This window comes from Pholcus phalangioides, unplaced genomic scaffold (assembly GCF_987345545.1).
Source record: "Pholcus phalangioides strain wild (caught in Gottingen) unplaced genomic scaffold, Ppha-v1.0 ptg000017l_1, whole genome shotgun sequence".
NCBI lineage: Eukaryota > Metazoa > Arthropoda > Arachnida > Araneae > Pholcidae > Pholcus > Pholcus phalangioides.
Genome location: NW_028301610.1, coordinates 28,736,591 through 28,756,451, shown reverse-complemented (window position 1 = coordinate 28,756,451; position 19,861 = coordinate 28,736,591). Strand labels below are relative to the sequence as shown.

Here is a 19,861-nt window from a genome sequence, read left to right as displayed (position 1 = left end):
CCACAGGGAATGTTAATTTTATAGATGCGTGAAATAAATTTATTTCAAGTGGTTGGTAAATTACCATCCGGAGATAGTACTGAGAAAAAACGAAGAAAGCGAAACTAATTGTTTCTGTGCCGTCAGAATGGCCGAGTGGTCCAAGGCGCCAGATTTAAGCTCTGGTTCTCGTAAGAGAGCGTGGGTTCGAACCCCACTTCTGACATCCACAGTGAATGTTAATTTTATAGATGCGTTAAATAAATTTATTTCAAGTGGTTGGTAAATTACCATCCGGAGATAGTACTGAGAAAACACGTAGAAATCGAAACTAAATGGTTTCTGTACCGTCAGAATAGCCGAGTGGTCCAAGGCGCCAAGTTTAAGCTCTGGTTCTCGTAAGAGAGCGTGGGTTCGAAATCCACTTCTGACAACCACAGTGAATGTTAATTTTATAGATGCGTGAAATAAATTTATTTCAAGTGGTTGGTAAATTACCATCCGGAGATAGTACTGAGAAAAAGCGTAGAAAGTGAAACTAATGGTTTCTATACCGTCAGAATGGCCGAGCGGTCCAAGGCGCCAGATGTAAGATCTGGTTCTCGTAAGAGATCGTGGGTTCGAACCCCACTTCCAACAACCGCAGTGAATGTTAATTTTATAGATGCGTTCAATAAATTTATTTCAAGTGGTTGGTAAATTACCATCCTGAGATAGTACTGAGAAAAAGCGTAGAAAACGAAACTAATGGTTTCTGTGCCGTCATAATGGCCCAGTGGTCCAAGGCGCCAGATTTAAGCTCTGGTTCTCGTAAGAGAGCGTGGGTTCGAACCCCACTTCTGACAACCACAGTGAATGTTAATTTTATAGATGCGGTAAATAAATTTATTTCAAGTGGTTGGTATATTACCATCCGGAGATAGTACTGAGAAAAAACGTCGAAAGCGAAACTAATGGTTTCTGTGCCGTCAGAATGGCCGAGTGGTCCAAGGCGCCAGATTTAAGCTCTGGTTCTCGTAAGAGAGCGTGGGTTCGAACCCCACTTCTGACAACCACAGTGAATGTTAATTTTATAGATTCGTGAAATAAATTTATTTCAAGTGGTTGGTAAATTACCATCCTGAGATAGTACTGAGAAAAAGCGTAGAAAACGAAACTAATGGTTTCTGTGCCGTCAGAATGGCCCAGTGGTCCAAGGCGCCAGATCTAAGCTCTGGTTCTCGTAGGGGAGCGTGGGTTCGAACCCCATTTCTGACAACCACAGTGATTGTTAATTTTATAGATGCGTTAAATAAATTTATTTCAAGAGGTTGGTAAATTACCATCCGGAGATAGTACTGAGAAAAAACGTAGAAAGCGAAACTAATGGTTTATGTACCGTCAGAATGGCCGAGCGGTCCAAGGCGCCAGATGTAAGATCTGGTTCTCGTTAGAGAGCGTGGGCTCGAACCCCACTTCCGACAACCACAGTGAATGTTAATTTTATAGATGCGTTAAATAAATTTATTTCAAGTGGTTGGTAAATTACCATCCGGAGATAGTACTGAGAAAACACGTAGAAATCGTAACTAAATGGTTTCTGAACCGTCAGAATAGCCGAGTGGTCCAAGGCGCCAAGTTTAAGCTCTGGTTCTCGTAAGAGAGCGTGGGTTCGAACCCCACTTCTGACAACCACAGTGAATGTTAGTTTTATAGATGCGTGAAATAAATTTATTTCAAGTGGTTGGTAAATTACCATCCGGAGATAGTACTGAGAAAAAACGTAGAAAGCGAAACTAATGGTTTCTGCGCCGTCAGAATGGCCGAGTGGTCCAAGGCGCCAGATTTAAGCTCTGGTTCTCGTAAGAGAGCGTGGGTTCGAACCCCACTTCTGACAACCACAGTGAATGTTAATTTTATAGATGCGTGAAATAAATTTATTTCAAGTGGTTGGTAAATTACCATCCGGAGATAGCACTGAAAAAAAACGTAGAAAGAGAAACTATTGGTTTCTATTCCGTTAGAATGGCCCTGTGGTCCAAGGCGCCAGATTTAAGCTCTCGTTTTAGTAGGAGAGCGTGGGTTCGAACCCAACTTCTGACAACCGCAGTAAATGTTAGTTTTATAGATTCGTTGAATAAATTTATTTCAAGTGGTTGGTACATTACCATCCGGAGCTAAGTAATGAGAAAAAACGTAGAAAACGAAACTAATGGTTTCTGTGTCGTCAGAATTGCCGAGTGGTCCAAGGCGCCAGATTTAAGCTCTGATTCTCGTATGAGAGCGTGGGTTCGACCCCACTTCTGACAACCACAGTGAATGTTAATTTTATAGATGCGTTAAATAAATTTATTTCAAGTGGTTGGTATATTACCATCCGGAGATAGTACTGAGAAAAAACGTCGAAAGCGAAACTAATGGTTTCTGTGCCGTCAGAATGGCCGGGTGGTCCAAGGCGCCAGATTTAAGCTCTGGTTCTCGTAAGAGAGCGTGGGTCCGAACCCCACTTCTGACAACCACAGTGAATGTTAATTTTATAGATGCGTGAAAAAAATTTATTTCAAGTGGTTGGTAAATTACCATCCGGAGATAGTACTGAGAAAAAACGAAGAAAGCGAAACTAATTGTTTCTGTGTCGTCAGAATGGCCGAGTGGTCCAAGGCGCCAGATTTAAGCTCTGGTTCTCGTAAGAGAGCGTGGGTTCGAACCCCACTTCTGACAACCACAGGGAATGTTAATTTTATAGATGCGTGAAATAAATTTATTTCAAGTGGTTGGTAAATTACCATCCGGAGATAGTACTGAGAAAAAACGAAGAAAGCGAAACTAATTGTTTCTGTGCCGTCAGAATGGCCGAGTGGTCCAAGGCGCCAGATTTAAGCTCTGGTTCTCGTAAGAGAGCGTGGGTTCGAACCCCACTTCTGACATCCACAGTGAATGTTAATTTTATAGATGCGTTAAATAAATTTATTTCAAGTGGTTGGTAAATTACCATCCGGAGATAGTACTGAGAAAACACGTAGAAATCGAAACTAAATGGTTTCTGTACCGTCAGACTAGCCGAGTGGTCCAAGGCGCCAAGTTTAAGCTCTGGTTCTCGTAAGAGAGCGTGGGTTCGAAATCCACTTCTGACAACCACAGTGAATGTTAATTTTATAGATGCGTGAAATAAATTTATTTCAAGTGGTTGGTAAATTACCATCCGGAGATAGTACTGAGAAAAAGCGTAGAAAGTGAAACTAATGGTTTCTATTCCGTCAGAATGGCCGAGCGGTCCAAGGCGCCAGATGTAAGATCTGGTTCTCGTAAGAGATCGTGGGTTCGAACCCCACTTCCAACAACCGCAGTGAATGTTAATTTTATAGATGCGTTCAATAAATTTATTTCAAGTGGTTGGTAAATTACCATCCTGAGATAGTACTGAGAAAAAGCGTAGAAAACGAAACTAATGGTTTCTGTGCCGTCATAATGGCCCAGTGGTCCAAGGCAACAGATTTAAGCTCTGGTTCTCGTAAGACAGCGTGGGTTCGAACCCCACTTCTGACAACCACAGTGAATGTTAATTTTATAGATGCGTTAAATACATTTATTTCAAGTGGTTGGTAAATTACCATAGTAAGATAGTACGGAGAAAAAGCGTAGAAAACGAAACTAATGGTTTCTGTGCCGTCAGAATAGCCGAGTGGTCCAAGGCGCCAAGTTTAAGCTCTGGTTCTCGTAAGAGGGCGTGGGTTCAAACCCAACTTCTGACAACCGCAGTAAATGTTAGTTTTATAGATTCGTTGAATAAATTTATTTCAAGTGGTTGGTACATTACCATCCGGAGCTAAGTAATGAGAAAAAACGTAGAAAACGAAACTAACGGTTTCTGTGTCGTCAGAATTGCCGAGTGGTCCAAGGCGCCAGATTTAAACTCTGATTCTCGTATGAGAGCGTGGGTTCGACCCCACTTCTGACAACCACAGTGAATGTTAATTTTATAGATGCGTTAAATAAATTTATTTCAAGTGGTTGGTAAATTACCATCCTGAGATAGTACTGAGAAAAAGCGTAGAAAACGAAACTAATGGTTTCTGTGCCGTCAGAATGGCCCAGTGGTCCAAGGCGCCAGAGCTAAGCTCTGGTTCTCGTAGGAAAGCGTGTGTTCGAACCCCACTTCTGACAACCACAGTGATTGTTAATTTTATAGATTCGTTAAATAAATTTATTTCAAGAGGTTGGTAAATTACCATCCGGAGATAATACTGAGAAAAAACGTCGAAAGCGAAACTAATGGTTTCTGTGCCGTCAGAATGGCCGAGTGGTCCAAGGCGCCAGATTTAAGCTCTGGTTCTCGTAAGAGAGCGTGGGATCGAACCCCACTTCTGACAACCACAGTGAATGTTAATTTTATAGATGCGTGAAATAAATTTATTTCAAATGGTTGGTAAATTACCATCCTGAGATAGTACTGAGAAAAAGCGTAGAAAACGAAACTAATGGTTTCTGTGCCGTCAGAATGGCCCAGTGGTCCAAGGCGCCAGACCTAAGCTCTGGTTCTCGTAGGAGAGCGTGGGTTCGAACCCCACTTCTGACAACCACAGTGATTGTTAATTTTATAGATGCGTTAAATAAATTTATTTCAAGAGGTTGGTAAATTACCATCCGGAGATAGTACTGAGAAAACACGTAGAAATCGTAACTAAATGGTTTCTGTACCGTCAGAATAGCCGAGTGGTCCAAGGCGCCAAGTTTAAGCTCTGGTTCTCGTAAGAGAGCGTGGGTTCGAACCCCACTTTTGACAACCACAGTGAATGTTAATTTTATAGATGCGTTAAATAAATTTATTTCAAGTGGTTGGTAAATTACCATATTAAGATAGTACTGAGAAAAAGCGAAGAAAACGAAACTAATGGTTTCTGTGCCGTCAGAATAGCCGAGTGGTCCAAGGCGCCAAGTTTAAGCTCTGGTTCTCGTAAGAGAGCGTGGGTTCGAAATCCACTTCTGACAACCACAGTGAATGTTAATTTTATAGATGCGTGAAATAAATTTATTTCAAGTGGTTGGTAAATTACCATCCGGAGATAGTACTGAGAAAAAGCGTAGAAAGTGAAACTAATGGTTTCTATTCCGTCAGAATGGCCGAGCGGTCCAAGGCGCCAGATGTAAGATCTGGTTCTCGTAAGAGATCGTGGGTTCGAACCCCACTTCCAACAACCGCAGTGAATGTTAATTTTATAGATGCGTTCAATAAATTTATTTCAAGTGGTTGGTAAATTACCATCCTGAGACAGTACTGAGAAAAAGCGTAGAAAACGAAACTAATGGCTTCTGTGCCGTCATAATGGCCCAGTGGTCCAAGGCAACAGATTTAAGCTCTGGTTCTCGTAAGACAGCGTGGGTTCGAACCCCACTTCTGACAACCACAGTGAATGTTAATTTTATAGATGCGTTAAATAAATTTATTTCAAGTGGTTGGTAAATTACCATACTAAGATAGTACGGAGAAAAAGCGTAGAAAACGAAACTAATGGTTTCTGTGCCGTCAGAATAGCCGAGTGGTCCAAGGCGCCAAGTTTAAGCTCTGGTTCTCGTAAGAGGGCGTGGGTTCAAACCCAACTTCTGACAACCGCAGTAAATGTTAGTTTTATAGATTCGTTGAATAAATTTATTTCAAGTGGTTGGTACATTACCATCCGGAGCTAAGTAATGAGAAAAAACGTAGAAAACGAAACTAACGGTTTCTGTGTCGTCAGAATTGCCGAGTGGTCCAAGGCGCCAGATTTAAACTCTGATTCTCGTATGAGAGCGTGGGTTCGACCCCACTTCTGACAACCACAGTGAATGTTAATTTTATAGATGCGTTAAATAAATTTATTTCAAGTGGTTGGTAAATTACCATCCTGAGATAGTACTGAGAAAAAGCGTAGAAAACGAAACTAATGGTTTCTGTGCCGTCAGAATGGCCCAGTGGTCCAAGGCGCCAGACCTAAGCTCTGGTTCTCGTAGGAGAGCGTGTGTTCGAACCCCACTTCTGACAACCACAGTGATTGTTAATTTTATAGATGCGTTAAATAAATTTATTTCAAGAGGTTGGTAAATTACCATCCGGAGATAATACTGAGAAAAAACGTCGAAAGCGAAACTAATGGTTTCTGTGCCGTCAGAATGGCCGAGTGGTCCAAGGCGCCAGATTTAAGCTCTGGTTCCCGTAAGAGAGCGTGGGTTCGAACCCCACTTCTGACAACCACAGTGAATGTTAATTTTATAGATGCGTGAAATAAATTTATTTCAAGTGGTTGGTAAATTACCATCCCGAGATAGTACTGAGAAAAAGCGTAGAAAACGAAACTAATGGTTTCTGTGCCGTCAGAATGGCCCAGTGGTCCAAGGCGCCAGACCTAAGCTCTGGTTCTCGTAGGGGAGCGTGGGTTCGAACCCCACTTCTGACAACCACAGTGATTGTTAATTTTATAGATGCGTTAAATAAATTTATTTCAAGAGGTTGCTAAATTACCATCCGGAGATAGTACTGAGAAAACACGTAGAAATCGTAACTAAATGGTTTCTGTACCGTCAGAATAGCCGAGTGGTCCAAGGCGCCAAGTTTAAGCTCTGGTTCTCGTAAGAGAGCGTGGGTTCGAACCCCACTTTTGACAACCACAGTGAATGTTAATTTTATAGATGCGTTAAATAAATTTATTTCAAGTGATTGGTAAATTACCATATTAAGATAGTACTGAGAAAAAGCGTAGAAAACGAAACTAATGGTTTCTGTGCCGTCAGAATAGCCGGGTGGTCCAAGGCGCCAAGTTTAAGCTCTGGTTCTCGTACGAGGGCGTGGGTTCAAACCCAACTTCTGACAACCGCAGTAAATGTTAGTTTTATAGATTCGTTGAATAAATTTATTTCAAGTGGTTGGTACATTACCATCCGGAGCTAAGTAATGAGAAAAAACGTAGAAAACGAAACTAATGGTTTCTGTGTCGTCAGAATTGCCGAGTGGTCCAAGGCGCCAGATTTAAGCTCTGATTCTCGTATGAGAGCTTGGGTTCGACCCCACTTCTGACAACCACAGTGAATGTTAATTTTATAGATGCGTTAAATAAATTTATTTCAAGTGGTTGGTATATCACCATCCGGAGATAGTACTGAGAAAAAACGTCGAAAGCGAAACTAATGGTTTCTGTGCCGTCAGAATGGCCGAGTGGTCCAAGGCGCCAGATTTAAGCTCTGGTTCTCGTAAGAGAGCGTGGGTTCGAACCCCACTTCTGACAACCACAGTGAATGTTAATTTTATAGATGCGTGAAATAAATTTATTTCAAGTGGTTGGTAAATTACCATCCTGAGATAGTACTGAGAAAAAGCGTAGAAAACGAAACTAATGGTTTCTGTGCCGTCAGAATGGCCCAGTGGTCCAAGGCGCCAGATCTAAGCTCTGGTTCTCGTAGGAGAGCGTGGGTTCGAACCCCACTTCTGACAACCACAGTGATTGTTAATTTTATAGATGCGTTAAATAAATTTATTTCAAGAGGTTGGTAAATTACCATCCGGAGATAGTACTGAGAAAAAACGTAGAAAGCGAAACTAATGGTTTATGTACCGTCAGAATGGCCGAGGGGTCCAAGGCGCCAGATGTAAGATCTGCTTCTCGTTAGAGAGCGTGGGCTCGAACCCCACTTCCGACAACCACAGTGAATGTTAATTTTATAGATGCGTTAAATAAATTTATTTCAAGTGGTTGGTAAATTACCATCCGGAGATAGTACTGAGAAAACACGTAGAAATCGTAACTAAATGGTTTCTGTGCCGTCAGAATGGCCGAGCGGTCCAAGGCGCCAGATGTAAGATCTGCTTCTCGTTAGAGAGCGTGGGTTCGAACCCCACTTCTGACAACCACAGTGAATGTTAGTTTTATAGATGCGTGAAATAAATTTATTTCAAGTGGTTGGTAAATTACCATCCGGAGATAGTACTGAGAAAAAACGTAGAAAGCGAAACTAATGGTTTCTGTGCCGTCAGAATGGCCGAGTGGTCCAAGGCGCCAGATTTAAGCTCTGGTTCTCGTAAGAGAGCGTGGGTTCGAACCCCACTTCTGACAACCACAGTGAATGTTAATTTTATAGATGCGTGAAATAAATTTATTTCAAGTGGTTGGTAAATTACCATCCGGAGATAGCACTGAAAAAAAACGTAGAAAGCGAAACTAATGGTTTCTATTCCGTTAGAATGGCCCTGTGGTCCAAGGCGCCAGATTTAAGCTCTCGTTTTCGTAGGAGAGCGTGGGTTCGAACCCAACTTCTGACAACCGCAGTAAATGTTAGTTTTATAGATTCGTTGAATAAATTTATTTCAAGTGGTTGGTACATTACCATCCGGAGCTAAGTAATGAGAAAAAACGTAGAAAACGAAACTAATGGTTTCTGTGTCGTCAGAATTGCCGAGTGGTCCAAGGCGCCAGATTTAAGCTCTGATTCTCGTATGAGAGCGTGGGTTCGACACCACTTCTGACAACGACAGTGAATGTTAATTTTATATATGCGTTAAATAAATTTATTTCAAGTGGTTGGTATATTACCATTCGGAGATAGTACTGAGAAAAAACGTCGAAAGCGAAACTAATGGTTTCTGTGCCGTCAGAATGGCCGAGTGGCCCAAGGCGCCAGATTTAAGCTCTGGTTCTCGTAAGAGAGCGTGGGTCCGAACCCCACTTCTGACAACCACAGTGAATGTTAATTTTATAGATGCGTGAAAAAAATTTATTTCAAGTGGTTGGTAAATTACCATCCGGAGATAGTACTGAGAAAAAACGAAGAAAGCGAAACTAATTGTTTCTGTGTCGTCAGAATGGCCGAGTGGTCCAAGGCGCCAGATTTAAGCTCTGGTTCTCGTAAGAGAGCGTGGGTTCGAACCTCACTTCTGACAACCACAGTGAATGTTAATTTTATAGATGCGTGAAATAAATTTATTTCAAGTGGTTGGTAAATTACCATCCTGGGATAGTACTGAGAAAAAGCGTAGAAAACGAAACTAATGGTTTCTGTTCCGTCAGAATGGCCGAGTGGTCCAAGGCGCCAGATTTAAGCTCTGGTTCTCGTAAGAGAGCGTGGGTTCGAACCCCACTTCTGACAACCACAGTGAATGTTAATTTTATAGATGCGTGAAATAAATTTATTTCAAGTGGTTGGTAAATTACCATCCGGAGATAGTACTGAGAAAAAACGTAGAAAACTAAACTAATGGTTTCTGTTCCGTCAGAATGGCCGAGTGGTCCAAGGCGCCACATTTAAGCTCCGGTTCTCGTAAGAGAGCGTGGGTTCGAACCCCACTTCTGACAACCACAGTGAATGTTAATTTTATAGATGCGTGAAATAAAGTTATTTCAAGTGGTTGGTAAATTACCATCCGGAGATAGTACTGAGAAAAAACGTAGAAAGCGAAACTAATGGTTTCTGTGCCGTCAGAATGGCCGAGTGGTCCAAGGCGCCAGATTTAAGCTCTGGTTCTCGTAAGAGAGCGTGGGTTCGAACCTCACTTCTGACAACCACAGTGAATGTTAATTTTATAGATGCGTCAAATAAATTTATTTCAAGTGGTTGGTAAATTACCATCCGGAGATAGTACTGAGAAAAAACGTAGAAAGCGAAACTAATGGTTTATGTGTCGTCAGAATGGCCGAGTGGTCCAAGGCGCCAGATTTAAGCTCTGGTTCTCGTAAGAGAGCGTGGGTTCGAACCTCACTTCTGACAACCACAGTGAATGTTAATTTTATCGATGCGTGAAATAAATTTATTTCAAGTGGTTGGTAAATTACCATCCGGAGATAGTACTGAGAAAAAACGTAGAAAGCGAAACTAATGGTTTCTGTTCCGTCAGAATGGCCGAGTGGTCCAAGGCGCCAGATTTAAGCTCTGGTTCTCGTAAGAGAGCGTGGGTTCGAACCCCACTTCTGACAACCACAGTGAATGTTAATTTTATAGATGCGTGAAATAAATTTATTTCAAGTGGTTGGTAAATTACCATCCGGAGATAGTACTGAGAAAAAACGTAGAAAGCGAAACTAATGGTTTCTGTGTCGTCAGAATGGCCGAGTGGTCCAAGGCGCCAGATTTAAGCTCTGGTTCTCGTAAGAGAGCGTGGGTTCGAACCTCACTTCTGACAACCACAGTGAATGTTACTTTTATAGATGCGTGAAATAAATTTATTTCAAGTGGTTGGTAAATTACCATCCGGAGATAGCACTGAAAAAAAACGTAGAAAGCGAAACTAATGGTTTCTATTCTGTTAGAATGGCCCTGTGGTCCAAGGCGCCAGATTTAAGCTCTCGTTTTCGTAGGAGAGCGTGGGTTCGAACCCCACTTCTGACAACCACAGTGAATGTTAATTTTATAGAGGCGTGAAATAAATTTATTTCAAGTGGTTGGTAAATTACCATCCGGAGATAGTACTGAGAAAAAACGTCGAAAGCGAAACTAATGGTTTCTGTGCCGTCAGAATGGCCGAGTGGTCCAAGGCGCCAGATTTAAGCTCTGGTTCTCGTAAGAGAGCGTGGGTTCGAACCTCACTTCTGACAACCACAGTGAATGTTAATTTTATAGATGCGTGAAATAAATTTATTTCAAGTGGTTGGTAAATTACCATCCGGAGATAGCACTGAAAAAAAACGTAGAAAGCGAAACTAATGGTTTCTATTCTGTTAGAATGGCCCTGTGGTCCAAGGCGCCAGATTTAAGCTCTCGTTTTCGTAGGAGAGCGTGGGTTCGAACCCCACTTCTGACAACCACAGTGAATGTTAATTTTATAGATGCGTGAAAAAAATTTATTTCAAGTGGTTGGTAAATTACCATCCGGAGATAGTACTGAGAAAAAACGAAGAAAGCGAAACTAATTGCTTCTGTGCCGTCAGAATGGCCGAGTGGTCCAAGGCGCCAGATTTAAGCTCTGGTTCTCGTAAGAGAGCGTGGGTTCGAACCCCACTTCTGACAACCACAGTGAATGTTAATTTTATAGATGCGTGAAATAAGTTTATTTCAAGTGGTTGGTAAATTACCATCCGGAGATAGTACTGAGAAAAAACGAAGAAAGCGAAACTAATTGTTTCTGTGCCGTCAGAATGGCCGAGTGGCCCAAGGCGCCAGATTTAAGCTCTGGTTCTCGTAAGAGAGCGTGGGTTCGAACCCCACTTCTGACATCCACAGTGAATGTTAATTTTATAGATGCGTTAAATAAATTTATTTCAAGTGGTTGGTAAATTACCATCCGGAGATAGTACTGAGAAAAAACGTAGAAAGCGAAACTAATGGTTTATGTGCCGTCAGAATGGCCGAGCGGTCCAAGGCGCCAGATGTAAGATCTGGTTCTCGTAAGAGAGCGTGGGTTCGAACCCAACTTCCGACAACCGCAGTGAATGTTAATTTTATAGATGCGTTCAATAAATTTATTTCAAGTGGATGGTAAATTACCATCCGGAGATAGTACTGAGAAAACACGTAGAAATCGAAACTAAATGGTTTATGTACCGTCAGAATAGCCGAGTGGTCCAAGGCGCCAAGTTTAAGCTCTGGTTCTCGTAAGAGAGCGTGGGTTCGAAATCCACTTCTGACAACCACAGTGAATGTTAATTTTATAGATGCGTGAAATAAATTTATTTCAAGTGGTTGGTAAATTACCATCCGAAGATAGTACTGAGAAAAAACGTAGAAAGCGAAACTAATGGTTTATGCGCCGTCAGAATGGCCGTGCGGTCCAAGGCGCCAGATGTAAGATCTGGTTCTCGTAAGAGAGCGTGGGTTCGAACCCCACTTCTGACAACCGCAGTGAATGTTAGTTTTATAGATTCGTTGAATAAATTTATTTCAAGTGGTTGGTACATTACCATCCGGAGCTAAGTAATGAGAAAAAACGTACAAAACGAAACTAATGGTTTCGGTGCCGTCAGAATGGCCGATTGATCCAAGGCGCCAGGTTTAAACTCTGGTTCTCGTAAGGGAACGTCGGTTCGAATCCCACTTCTGACAACCACAGTATATGTTAATTTTATAGATGCGTTAAATAAATTTATTTCAAGTGGTTGGTAAATTACCATCCGGAGATAGTACTGAGAAACAACGTAGAAAACGAAACTAATGGTTTCTGCGCCGTCAGAATGGCCGGGTGGTCCAAGGCGCCAAGTTTAAGCTCTGGTTCTCGTAACTGAGCGTGGGTTCGAACCCCACTTCCGACAACCGCCGTAAATGTTAGTTTTATAGATGCGTTGAATAAATTTATTTCAAGTGGTTGGTACATTTCCATCATGAGATAGTACGGAAAAAAAAACCGTAGAAATCGAAACTAAATGATTTCTGTACCGTCAGAATGGCAAAGTGGTCTAACGCGCAAGGTTTAAGCTCTGGTTGTCGTAAGAGAGCGTGGGTTCGAACCCCACTTCTGAAAACCACAGTGAATGTTAATTTTATAGATGCGTGAAATAAATTTATTTCAAGTGGTTGGTAAATTACCATCCTGAGATAGTACTGTGAAAAAGCGTAGAAAACGAAACTAATGGTTTCTGCGCCGTCAGAATGGCCGAGTGGTCCAAGGCGCCAAGTTTAAGCTCTGGTTCTCGTAAGAGAGTGTGGGCTCGAACCCCACTTCTGACAACCGCAGTAAATGTTAGTTTTATAGATTCGTTGAATAAATTTATTTCAAGTGGATGGTACATTACCATCCGGAGCTAAGTAATGAGAAAAAACGTATAAAACGAAACTAATGGTTTCTGCGCCGTAAAAATGGCCGAGTGGTCCTAGGCGCCAGATTTAAACTCTGGTTCTCGTAAGAGAGCGTGGGTTCGAAACCCACTTCTGACAACCGCAGTAAATGTTTGTTTTATGGATGCGCTGAATTAATTTATTTCAAGTGGTTCGTAAATTACCATCCGGAGATAGTACGGAGAAAACACGTAGAAAACGAAACTAATGGTTTCTGCGCCGTCAGAACGGCCGAGTTGTCCAAGGCGCCAGGTTTAAGCTCTCGTTCTCGTAAGAGAGCGTGGTTTCGAACCCCACTTCTGACAACCACAGTGAATGTTATTTTATAGATGCGTTAAATAAATTTATTCCAAGTGGTTGGTACGTTACCATCCGGAGATAGTACTGAGAAAAAACGTAGAAAACAAAACTAATGGCTATTGTGCCGTCAGACTGGCCGAGTGGTCCAAGGCGCCAGATTTGAACTCTGTTTCGCGTAAGAGAGCGTGGGTTCGAACCCATTTCTGACAGCTTCAGTAAATGTTACTTTTATAGATGCGTTGAATAAATTTATTTCAATAGCTTGGTACATTACCATCCGGAGATAGGACTGAGAAAAAACGTAGAAACCGAAACTAAATTGTACCGGCTCCTCCAGAATGGCCGGGTGGTCTAAGGCTCCAGCTTTAAGCTTTGGTTCGCGTAAGAGAGCGTGGGTTCGAACCCCATTCCTGACAACCGCTGTAAGTGTTCGTTTTATAGATGTGTTGTATAAATTTATTTCAAGTGGTTTGTACATTACCACCCGGAGATAGTACTGGGAAAAAACGTAGAAAACGAAACTAAATGGCTTCTGCGGCGTCAGAATGGGCGAGTGGTCGAAGGCGCCAGGTTTAATCTCTGGTTTTCGTAAGAGAGCGTGGGTTCTAGCCACACTTCTGACAACCGGAGTAAATGTTAGTTTTACAGATTCGTTGAATAAATGTATTTCAAGTGGTTGGTACATTACCATCCGGAGATAGTACTGAGGAAAAACGTAGAAACCGAAACTAAATGGCTCCTCCTTCCTGCTCCTCCAGAGTGGCCGAGTGGTCTAAGGCACCAGGTTTAAGCTGTGGTTTCCGTAAGAGAGCGTGGGTTCGAACCCCATTTCTGACAACCGCAGTAGATGTTAGTTTTATAGGTTCGTTGAATAAATTTATTTCATGTGGTTGGTACATTACCATCCGGAGATAAGTACTGAGAAAATACGTAGAAAAAACGAAACTAAACAATATTTGTATTTGGGTTTTCAAGTACACGGTTACCGTATCAAAATTTAGATTTTTCATTTTGTGACACACTGTATTTCCATTCTCAAAACTGCTACAGGGTGATTTTTGAAACGTCTGTTGAGCATTTTATAAAATAATATCATACCTCTAAGGCCGTGCTAGTACTTACAGGACACCCTGTATATTTCTTTTCAGATCATTAATACTGAACGTTCCGCACACATAAATGAGAAAAATGTGTCGAAGACGAATCTAATTGTTTCAGCCGTCGTCAGAGTGACCTAACGTGCCAGATTTAAGCTTTGGCTCTCGTAACAGAGCGTGTTTTCGAATCTCACTTCAGACAAAGTGACCGCGTATTCGTTTCATAATAGTCCCATAATGCTTAGTACTAAATTACGGCCCTCACATAGGGAACACATACTCTGGCGAACTGACCACGTGATCGTTTTTCAACAGTTTCCTTTTTTTAATATCTTAATGCTATAGTTTTTTTGGGTAAGATGATCAAGAGAATGTTGGAAAAAATTTAAATTCTTTCACCGCTATATTCAAAGTAGCTGAGTGATCTACGGCAGCGGTTATGAACCTCCAGTGTCTTTTTTTTAGTAAAGCTCAGATTCCCATAAAATCTTCACGGGAAAGTGTTTCCGGGTTAAAGGTGTTTCCCGCTTTAAACGGGAAATGCTAATGACAATTTGTTATATTTGGAAGCACGAAATCAACTTAGCGGGAAAACGTTCTAAATGGGAACGTTTTATGCGGGTTCGACTGTATATAATTCCTTTCGGAGTCTCACACACGCACACATTGGATTTTTTTCATTTATTTATTTTTTTTAAAAAAAATCAAATCTACTGATTTATTTTATTTTTTTCGAGTGGCCGTGGATCTCGTGAAGTGCACACGGGTCCCCCAAGGGCTCCGCGTAGCATATGGCACTGGTGGAAAACCGCTGGTCTAAGTTGTCAGATTCATGCCGTATTTCTCGTAAGGAAGCGTGGGTTCCCTTCTGTATATTTGACCGCGTATTCGTTTCCTAACAGTGTCATATACCGGGTAATTGTTTTTTCTTTTAATTCGTTAGCATTCTTCTGTTTCTTAGGCCGGTATTACACTATAAAAGTTTTGTAAATGTCATTTTATAAAACTTGAAAAATGCAGCCGACAAGGTCACCGGTTGCATTATCTAGAATGTAACCAATAACCTTATTGGTTAGATTTTGCAAGTTGTATAAAAGGAATTTTATCAAACTTTTACAGTGTAATACCGGCCTTAGCTAGAAATGTGAATAAATGTCGGAAACGAAATTAAATTCGTTGGCTATCGTCGGAATAGCCAAGTGGTTTGACGGTCAGATTCACTAAAGGGAGTTTGGTTTCGCAATCCATTTCTGACAAGTTGCCCTCGTGTAGTGTTTTCTAACACCTCCCTATTCTTTCGAATTCCTAAATGCAAATTTTTTCCCTAGATAGAAAATGCGGAACAAAATATGGGAAACGAAACCGAATTAATTTGCTGTCGCCAGAATGGCCCGATGGTTCAATGCGTCAGCTTTTAACACTGCTTGCCGTAAGAACGCGTCGGTTCGAACCCCCTTTCTGACCAACTTTCCTGGCGTATGTTTTCTAACAGCCACCTATTAGCTAGATTTTGTTGTTTTCAATTCGTAAATTCAATATTGTATCGTAAGTGGAATTGAGAAAGAAAATATCGAAAATAAAACTAATTTCGTTTGCCATCGTAAGAGAATGTATGATTGTTAATTCTGTACTGCAATATTTTTTTCCAGGTAAGGTATAAATTAAGGGGGAAAAAGGAAAACGAAACTTAATCCGCTTACAATTATCAGAATCGCAATCGTATATAGATGGAATTTTTTCTCTCTTTTTCTAACATTTCCTAATAGGAGATGATTGTTTTCATTTTCTGTGTATGGTATATCACAATTTCTCAGATATACATTACGAAAATGCATCGGAAACTGAAACCTGCAGTTCAGGTAAATGTTATTCCAATTCCTCTTTGGATTATTCATTCTTGAATGGACGTAACGGAGAAACAACATTATCTGAAATTATCAGTCAATCATTACCTGAATGTGTGTCAAAGCTGCTCATTCTATTTGAATTATCATTCATGCTTTTTAATTAAACCTATTCCTACGTATCGAGAGTCCACTTAAAGGGGTTGATGCACGCAAATTTTCGGAAAAAAGCACATTTTCGAATTTTTCAAATACTTTAAAATTTTCAAGTTTTTGTTCTACCTGCACTATAGTAGTATTTTTAACATACTTTAATATAATTTGCCGGCAGGCAAATTGCTGTAGAAATTTTATGGCACAAAGTAAGGGTAAATTTCAGTGATTTTTGAATGCTGTTGTAGTAAAAATTCGAGAAGAAAATAACCAACAATTGGAATCCTAAATGTTCTCGTTAAATTGTTTAAAAATTCCCACAAAAAATGAATGTCTGAAGTGAATATAGAAAAGTTTCAGATGTTTCTTAAAAAAGGCGATTTTTCCCATAGGAAAGCATGGGAAAGCCAAGATCATGCACAATCCTCCCTCAAACAATGTTTGAAAACTTTGTTGCAGCTTCTGATAACAACCTGTCGAATGCGATCGACCATCCAATGAATTTTGTCGATTTTTACTCGAGATTCTCCGCAATAAACTTAACAAAGATTATAGGGCTGATATCCGTTTGTGCTCAAAATGATATCATCTAGCCAAAGAAAGACACGTAAAGTGGTTTATCATTTGATATATTGGAAGAGTATAAAAGGATAAATTCAAATTTGATATTGTTTTTAAGATCAATGAACTGTTATTTCAGTTTTTGTCGGCCATATACATTCTTTTCTGTTTGATATATGCCTTTGTTAGAATCGTAAATCGGTATTCATATCGTAATTTCCTTTCATTAGATCGTTAATGCCATCTCGAAGGAGATCGGGATGACTGGAAATGATATTTACAGCGTTATATGTTCAGTTGCTAATTTCCAACATTGTGCATGCCAAACCGTGGAAAAGATCCGCGCGACGTTATGCTAATGAATAATTCACGCATATTTCGCGCGACCCCCTCGTTTCCTCTTCTTAAGTTTCCGTATGCGAAGATGGTATTTATTGATTGGCGAAAACTTGATTCTCTTTTAGAGGAATAATCCTTTTTAAGTCTCAAAAGAGAATTCAATACAGAGTTTTTGTTTCTTCCCTTACGGCTTTTTAAAGGAACGCGGTTCGCGAGACAGACAATTCAATTTGTTTCCCAGTAACCGCGTTGATTAAATATTCATCACGTTATTTGAATACATTAAAATTATAAAAACGAGAGAAAATATTTCTTTTAGATTCCACGAATTAAATTTCAGAAAATATATCTAATCTAGTTATTAACAAAAAGTTGTTTTATTCCGGAGGTGTGTTCTCCTCCTGGCTGTTTGCCCAAGAAGCAAAAAACAGATTCTTACCTACCTTTCGTTGGTACCTGGTTCCAATCTGACAAGAGTAAGTAGGAGAAGGAAAAAAAAAAGAAAGCTTTATCATATCTAAAATTGCTTTACCTGTATGATCGATTTTCTCCTGGTTGAGTTGAAAGCGAGGCTTTCTGAAGAACCATCATTCTTTCCCCCAAGTCGTAGGCAAGCCATGGGTTAGATGGAAAGGCAAGCTGCTAATCCACGTCGAGGCAGGTAATCCAAAACGTCGAGGCGGTCTTCTTCACTCTCGGGCATTTGCGGGGAAACACACATGATGAAATCGAGTTCCGCCTTAACATTTAATATCGAAATCCTCATGGTTTATTACGTCTTGCTTTTTTTTTTTCGGTTCAGCAACACACACTTTATATATCCAACGGTTCTCCAAGTAATTCCATTATCCAATTGATTGATATCAAAAACAAAAATTACTGATAATATCTTATATATATTTAGGATTTCCACGCGCTTTTCGTGTAAACATTTGCACACCACAGGCTAGATGTAACCGAATTTCTCAGGTTTTTTCTTGACCGTTCGTGGACGAATAAATAGATCTCGAAGGTAGTAATGGTGAAGATGCGGAGATAAAAAGCATCTCCTCTCTTTTTCGGTTGTGCGTGTCTAAAAACACGAAATGCTAAAGTAAAAAGTTTCGAGGTAAAAAAAAAGGAAATTGTCTAAAGAGAGAAGTTTTCTCCTTTTTGCATCATCTCTTGGCCGCGATACATCTTTTCAAGAAAAGATGTTCCTTTATTTTCCGAGCACCACGCGGTCGTCTTAATGCGAAAGAGAAGTCGCTGCACCTTTCTTTCTCTTTGCTCTTGCTGATCTCTCTCTCTCTCTCCGCCGCACGCGACTGGGTGATGTTCAGCTCTGCTCTGTCTGATCTTCATTCGGCACGCGAGCGAGCGAGCGAACTTCTTCTCTTTCTCTTCCCCCCATTCTGTTTCTATAGCGGCGGCTGGATGTGCGAGTGAGTCGAGTTCGCCGCCAATTCGCGCCTGTCGTTACCGTCGCCAACGTCGTAAAACCGCCAACGTCTAGAAACTTACCTGAATTTTATTCACAAAATAAATTGCAAGATGTGATGGTTTTTTTTACGACTCGATATTGATTTTTTTTTCCTTCTGTTTCTGTCGTTATAAATTCTTCGTGGTGATCAATTAAGAATGAATTAAGATTAATAAATATGTGTGTGGGTACGTTTTAATTCATTCAATAAATTGTTAAGATATCGAAATTGATCAATGGTCTGCATCGGTGATTCTTTATACGCGTATGACATCCTTTACGCCGGCATTACACTGTAAAAGTTTGGTGTAAGTGCTTTCGTAAAACTTCAAAAATACAACCAATGAACGGTTATATGCGAGCAAATGCAACCGGTGATCTTATCGGTTGAATTTTTCGAGTTTTATAAAAGGACTTTTAGAAAACTTTTATAGTGTAATACCGGCCTTATACAAATACAAATACAAATACAACGCCACAACAGGCAAAATGCCCAACGAGGTGGCTGATAAAAAGATGCCCATAAAAATATGGATGTCATATATTTCAGAAATACAGCAACCCAATTAAAAATGCAATTAACACGAATTATAAACAATATATACACATGATAACATGTGTATGGGCGTAACAACGCCCATAAAGAATACTTATGGTTGTCTTATTCTAAGTATGGATAGTTTCTCGATTTACCCCAACATGTTTATCGTATTTCTTTTTAAACGTGTCAATTGTGTTACAATTTACTACCTCCGGGAATAAGCTATTCCATTTATTAACAACCCTATTAGAGAAAAATTCCCTGCGACACCATAACCTTGCATTGTCCCTCACCAATCGATACTGGTGTCCCCTTGTAACAGCAGTCGATTGGCGGTGTACTAAAAGTTCATAATCCATCCTATCCATCCCATTGAAAATTTTGAACACTTCGATCATATCTCCTCGACACCTGTGTTCATCCAATGTAAACATATTCAAAAAATGAAGTCTCTCTTCATAACTCAAGTCCTGTGTGCCAATAAGGGCACGCGTAGCTCTTCTCTGCATCCCCTTTAACCAAGTCTATGTCCCTCTGTAGGTATGGTCTCCAAAACTTTACAGCATACTCCAGTCCAGGACGAACTAAGCCTCGAAAAAAGCGGAAGAATGACTTTAGGAGAACGAGAATAGACCGGGATTACACTATAAAAGTTTTGTAAAAGGTAATTGATAGAACTTTAAAAATGCAACCAATAAGATCACCGGTTGCATTTTCTCGAATGTAACCGATGCGCTTATTGGTTGTATTTTTCAAGTTTTATAAAAGATCTTTTATCAAACTTTTATGGTGTAATCCCGGCCTTAGACTAATTTTTTTTGTAGCCCTACTGTCTTGTCCAAGGCCTACCCAGGAAGGGATCAATTTGTATTATATTTTA

General features: G+C 40.5%; 1 protein-coding gene and 42 non-coding genes across 46 annotated transcripts in view; 42 read left to right on the top strand and 1 right to left on the bottom strand.

The window, feature by feature from the left end:
• Positions 1 to 18,339, bottom strand: part of LOC149072716 (uncharacterized) — a 456,665-nt gene extending 438,326 nt beyond the window's left edge. For 2 of the 4 annotated variants that reach the window (XM_089247004.1, XM_089247005.1), the window contains exon 1: positions 17,511 to 18,338. In XM_089247004.1, coding sequence (XP_089103130.1) covers positions 17,511 to 17,597 — 87 coding nt within the window. In that variant the 5' untranslated portion in view covers positions 17,598 to 18,338. Of the gene's footprint in view, positions 1 to 17,510 lie in introns of all 4 variants that reach the window. The other 2 variants (XM_089247007.1, XM_089247006.1) reach the window with 2 other exon arrangements.
• Positions 122 to 205, top strand: TRNAL-UAA (transfer RNA leucine (anticodon UAA)). Its single transcript has one exon. It is a non-coding gene; the product is annotated as a tRNA-Leu (tRNA).
• Positions 535 to 618, top strand: TRNAL-UAA (transfer RNA leucine (anticodon UAA)). Its single transcript has one exon. It is a non-coding gene; the product is annotated as a tRNA-Leu (tRNA).
• TRNAL-UAA (transfer RNA leucine (anticodon UAA)) lies at positions 741 to 824 on the top strand. Its single transcript has one exon. It is a non-coding gene; the product is annotated as a tRNA-Leu (tRNA).
• Positions 947 to 1,030, top strand: TRNAL-UAA (transfer RNA leucine (anticodon UAA)). Its single transcript has one exon. It is a non-coding gene; the product is annotated as a tRNA-Leu (tRNA).
• Positions 1,153 to 1,236, top strand: TRNAL-UAA (transfer RNA leucine (anticodon UAA)). Its single transcript has one exon. It is a non-coding gene; the product is annotated as a tRNA-Leu (tRNA).
• Positions 1,359 to 1,442, top strand: TRNAL-UAA (transfer RNA leucine (anticodon UAA)). The gene has a single exon. It is a non-coding gene; the product is annotated as a tRNA-Leu (tRNA).
• Positions 1,566 to 1,649, top strand: TRNAL-UAA (transfer RNA leucine (anticodon UAA)). Its single transcript has one exon. It is a non-coding gene; the product is annotated as a tRNA-Leu (tRNA).
• TRNAL-UAA (transfer RNA leucine (anticodon UAA)) lies at positions 1,772 to 1,855 on the top strand. Its single transcript has one exon. It is a non-coding gene; the product is annotated as a tRNA-Leu (tRNA).
• TRNAL-UAA (transfer RNA leucine (anticodon UAA)) lies at positions 2,390 to 2,473 on the top strand. Its single transcript has one exon. It is a non-coding gene; the product is annotated as a tRNA-Leu (tRNA).
• Positions 2,596 to 2,679, top strand: TRNAL-UAA (transfer RNA leucine (anticodon UAA)). Its single transcript has one exon. It is a non-coding gene; the product is annotated as a tRNA-Leu (tRNA).
• TRNAL-UAA (transfer RNA leucine (anticodon UAA)) lies at positions 2,802 to 2,885 on the top strand. The gene has a single exon. It is a non-coding gene; the product is annotated as a tRNA-Leu (tRNA).
• On the top strand, positions 3,215 to 3,298 carry TRNAL-UAA (transfer RNA leucine (anticodon UAA)). The gene has a single exon. It is a non-coding gene; the product is annotated as a tRNA-Leu (tRNA).
• On the top strand, positions 3,421 to 3,504 carry TRNAL-UAA (transfer RNA leucine (anticodon UAA)). The gene has a single exon. It is a non-coding gene; the product is annotated as a tRNA-Leu (tRNA).
• TRNAL-UAA (transfer RNA leucine (anticodon UAA)) lies at positions 3,627 to 3,710 on the top strand. The gene has a single exon. It is a non-coding gene; the product is annotated as a tRNA-Leu (tRNA).
• On the top strand, positions 4,245 to 4,328 carry TRNAL-UAA (transfer RNA leucine (anticodon UAA)). Its single transcript has one exon. It is a non-coding gene; the product is annotated as a tRNA-Leu (tRNA).
• TRNAL-UAA (transfer RNA leucine (anticodon UAA)) lies at positions 4,451 to 4,534 on the top strand. The gene has a single exon. It is a non-coding gene; the product is annotated as a tRNA-Leu (tRNA).
• On the top strand, positions 4,658 to 4,741 carry TRNAL-UAA (transfer RNA leucine (anticodon UAA)). Its single transcript has one exon. It is a non-coding gene; the product is annotated as a tRNA-Leu (tRNA).
• TRNAL-UAA (transfer RNA leucine (anticodon UAA)) lies at positions 5,070 to 5,153 on the top strand. The gene has a single exon. It is a non-coding gene; the product is annotated as a tRNA-Leu (tRNA).
• TRNAL-UAA (transfer RNA leucine (anticodon UAA)) lies at positions 5,276 to 5,359 on the top strand. Its single transcript has one exon. It is a non-coding gene; the product is annotated as a tRNA-Leu (tRNA).
• On the top strand, positions 5,482 to 5,565 carry TRNAL-UAA (transfer RNA leucine (anticodon UAA)). The gene has a single exon. It is a non-coding gene; the product is annotated as a tRNA-Leu (tRNA).
• TRNAL-UAA (transfer RNA leucine (anticodon UAA)) lies at positions 5,894 to 5,977 on the top strand. Its single transcript has one exon. It is a non-coding gene; the product is annotated as a tRNA-Leu (tRNA).
• Positions 6,100 to 6,183, top strand: TRNAL-UAA (transfer RNA leucine (anticodon UAA)). Its single transcript has one exon. It is a non-coding gene; the product is annotated as a tRNA-Leu (tRNA).
• Positions 6,306 to 6,389, top strand: TRNAL-UAA (transfer RNA leucine (anticodon UAA)). Its single transcript has one exon. It is a non-coding gene; the product is annotated as a tRNA-Leu (tRNA).
• TRNAL-UAA (transfer RNA leucine (anticodon UAA)) lies at positions 6,513 to 6,596 on the top strand. Its single transcript has one exon. It is a non-coding gene; the product is annotated as a tRNA-Leu (tRNA).
• On the top strand, positions 7,131 to 7,214 carry TRNAL-UAA (transfer RNA leucine (anticodon UAA)). The gene has a single exon. It is a non-coding gene; the product is annotated as a tRNA-Leu (tRNA).
• TRNAL-UAA (transfer RNA leucine (anticodon UAA)) lies at positions 7,337 to 7,420 on the top strand. Its single transcript has one exon. It is a non-coding gene; the product is annotated as a tRNA-Leu (tRNA).
• TRNAL-UAA (transfer RNA leucine (anticodon UAA)) lies at positions 7,750 to 7,833 on the top strand. The gene has a single exon. It is a non-coding gene; the product is annotated as a tRNA-Leu (tRNA).
• Positions 7,956 to 8,039, top strand: TRNAL-UAA (transfer RNA leucine (anticodon UAA)). Its single transcript has one exon. It is a non-coding gene; the product is annotated as a tRNA-Leu (tRNA).
• Positions 8,574 to 8,657, top strand: TRNAL-UAA (transfer RNA leucine (anticodon UAA)). The gene has a single exon. It is a non-coding gene; the product is annotated as a tRNA-Leu (tRNA).
• Positions 8,780 to 8,863, top strand: TRNAL-UAA (transfer RNA leucine (anticodon UAA)). Its single transcript has one exon. It is a non-coding gene; the product is annotated as a tRNA-Leu (tRNA).
• TRNAL-UAA (transfer RNA leucine (anticodon UAA)) lies at positions 8,986 to 9,069 on the top strand. Its single transcript has one exon. It is a non-coding gene; the product is annotated as a tRNA-Leu (tRNA).
• Positions 9,192 to 9,275, top strand: TRNAL-UAA (transfer RNA leucine (anticodon UAA)). Its single transcript has one exon. It is a non-coding gene; the product is annotated as a tRNA-Leu (tRNA).
• Positions 9,398 to 9,481, top strand: TRNAL-UAA (transfer RNA leucine (anticodon UAA)). The gene has a single exon. It is a non-coding gene; the product is annotated as a tRNA-Leu (tRNA).
• On the top strand, positions 9,604 to 9,687 carry TRNAL-UAA (transfer RNA leucine (anticodon UAA)). Its single transcript has one exon. It is a non-coding gene; the product is annotated as a tRNA-Leu (tRNA).
• On the top strand, positions 9,810 to 9,893 carry TRNAL-UAA (transfer RNA leucine (anticodon UAA)). Its single transcript has one exon. It is a non-coding gene; the product is annotated as a tRNA-Leu (tRNA).
• On the top strand, positions 10,016 to 10,099 carry TRNAL-UAA (transfer RNA leucine (anticodon UAA)). Its single transcript has one exon. It is a non-coding gene; the product is annotated as a tRNA-Leu (tRNA).
• On the top strand, positions 10,428 to 10,511 carry TRNAL-UAA (transfer RNA leucine (anticodon UAA)). Its single transcript has one exon. It is a non-coding gene; the product is annotated as a tRNA-Leu (tRNA).
• On the top strand, positions 10,840 to 10,923 carry TRNAL-UAA (transfer RNA leucine (anticodon UAA)). Its single transcript has one exon. It is a non-coding gene; the product is annotated as a tRNA-Leu (tRNA).
• Positions 11,046 to 11,129, top strand: TRNAL-UAA (transfer RNA leucine (anticodon UAA)). Its single transcript has one exon. It is a non-coding gene; the product is annotated as a tRNA-Leu (tRNA).
• On the top strand, positions 11,252 to 11,335 carry TRNAL-UAA (transfer RNA leucine (anticodon UAA)). Its single transcript has one exon. It is a non-coding gene; the product is annotated as a tRNA-Leu (tRNA).
• TRNAL-UAA (transfer RNA leucine (anticodon UAA)) lies at positions 11,665 to 11,748 on the top strand. The gene has a single exon. It is a non-coding gene; the product is annotated as a tRNA-Leu (tRNA).
• Positions 12,700 to 12,783, top strand: TRNAL-UAA (transfer RNA leucine (anticodon UAA)). The gene has a single exon. It is a non-coding gene; the product is annotated as a tRNA-Leu (tRNA).
• Positions 18,340 to 19,861: the final 1,522 nt, after the last annotated feature.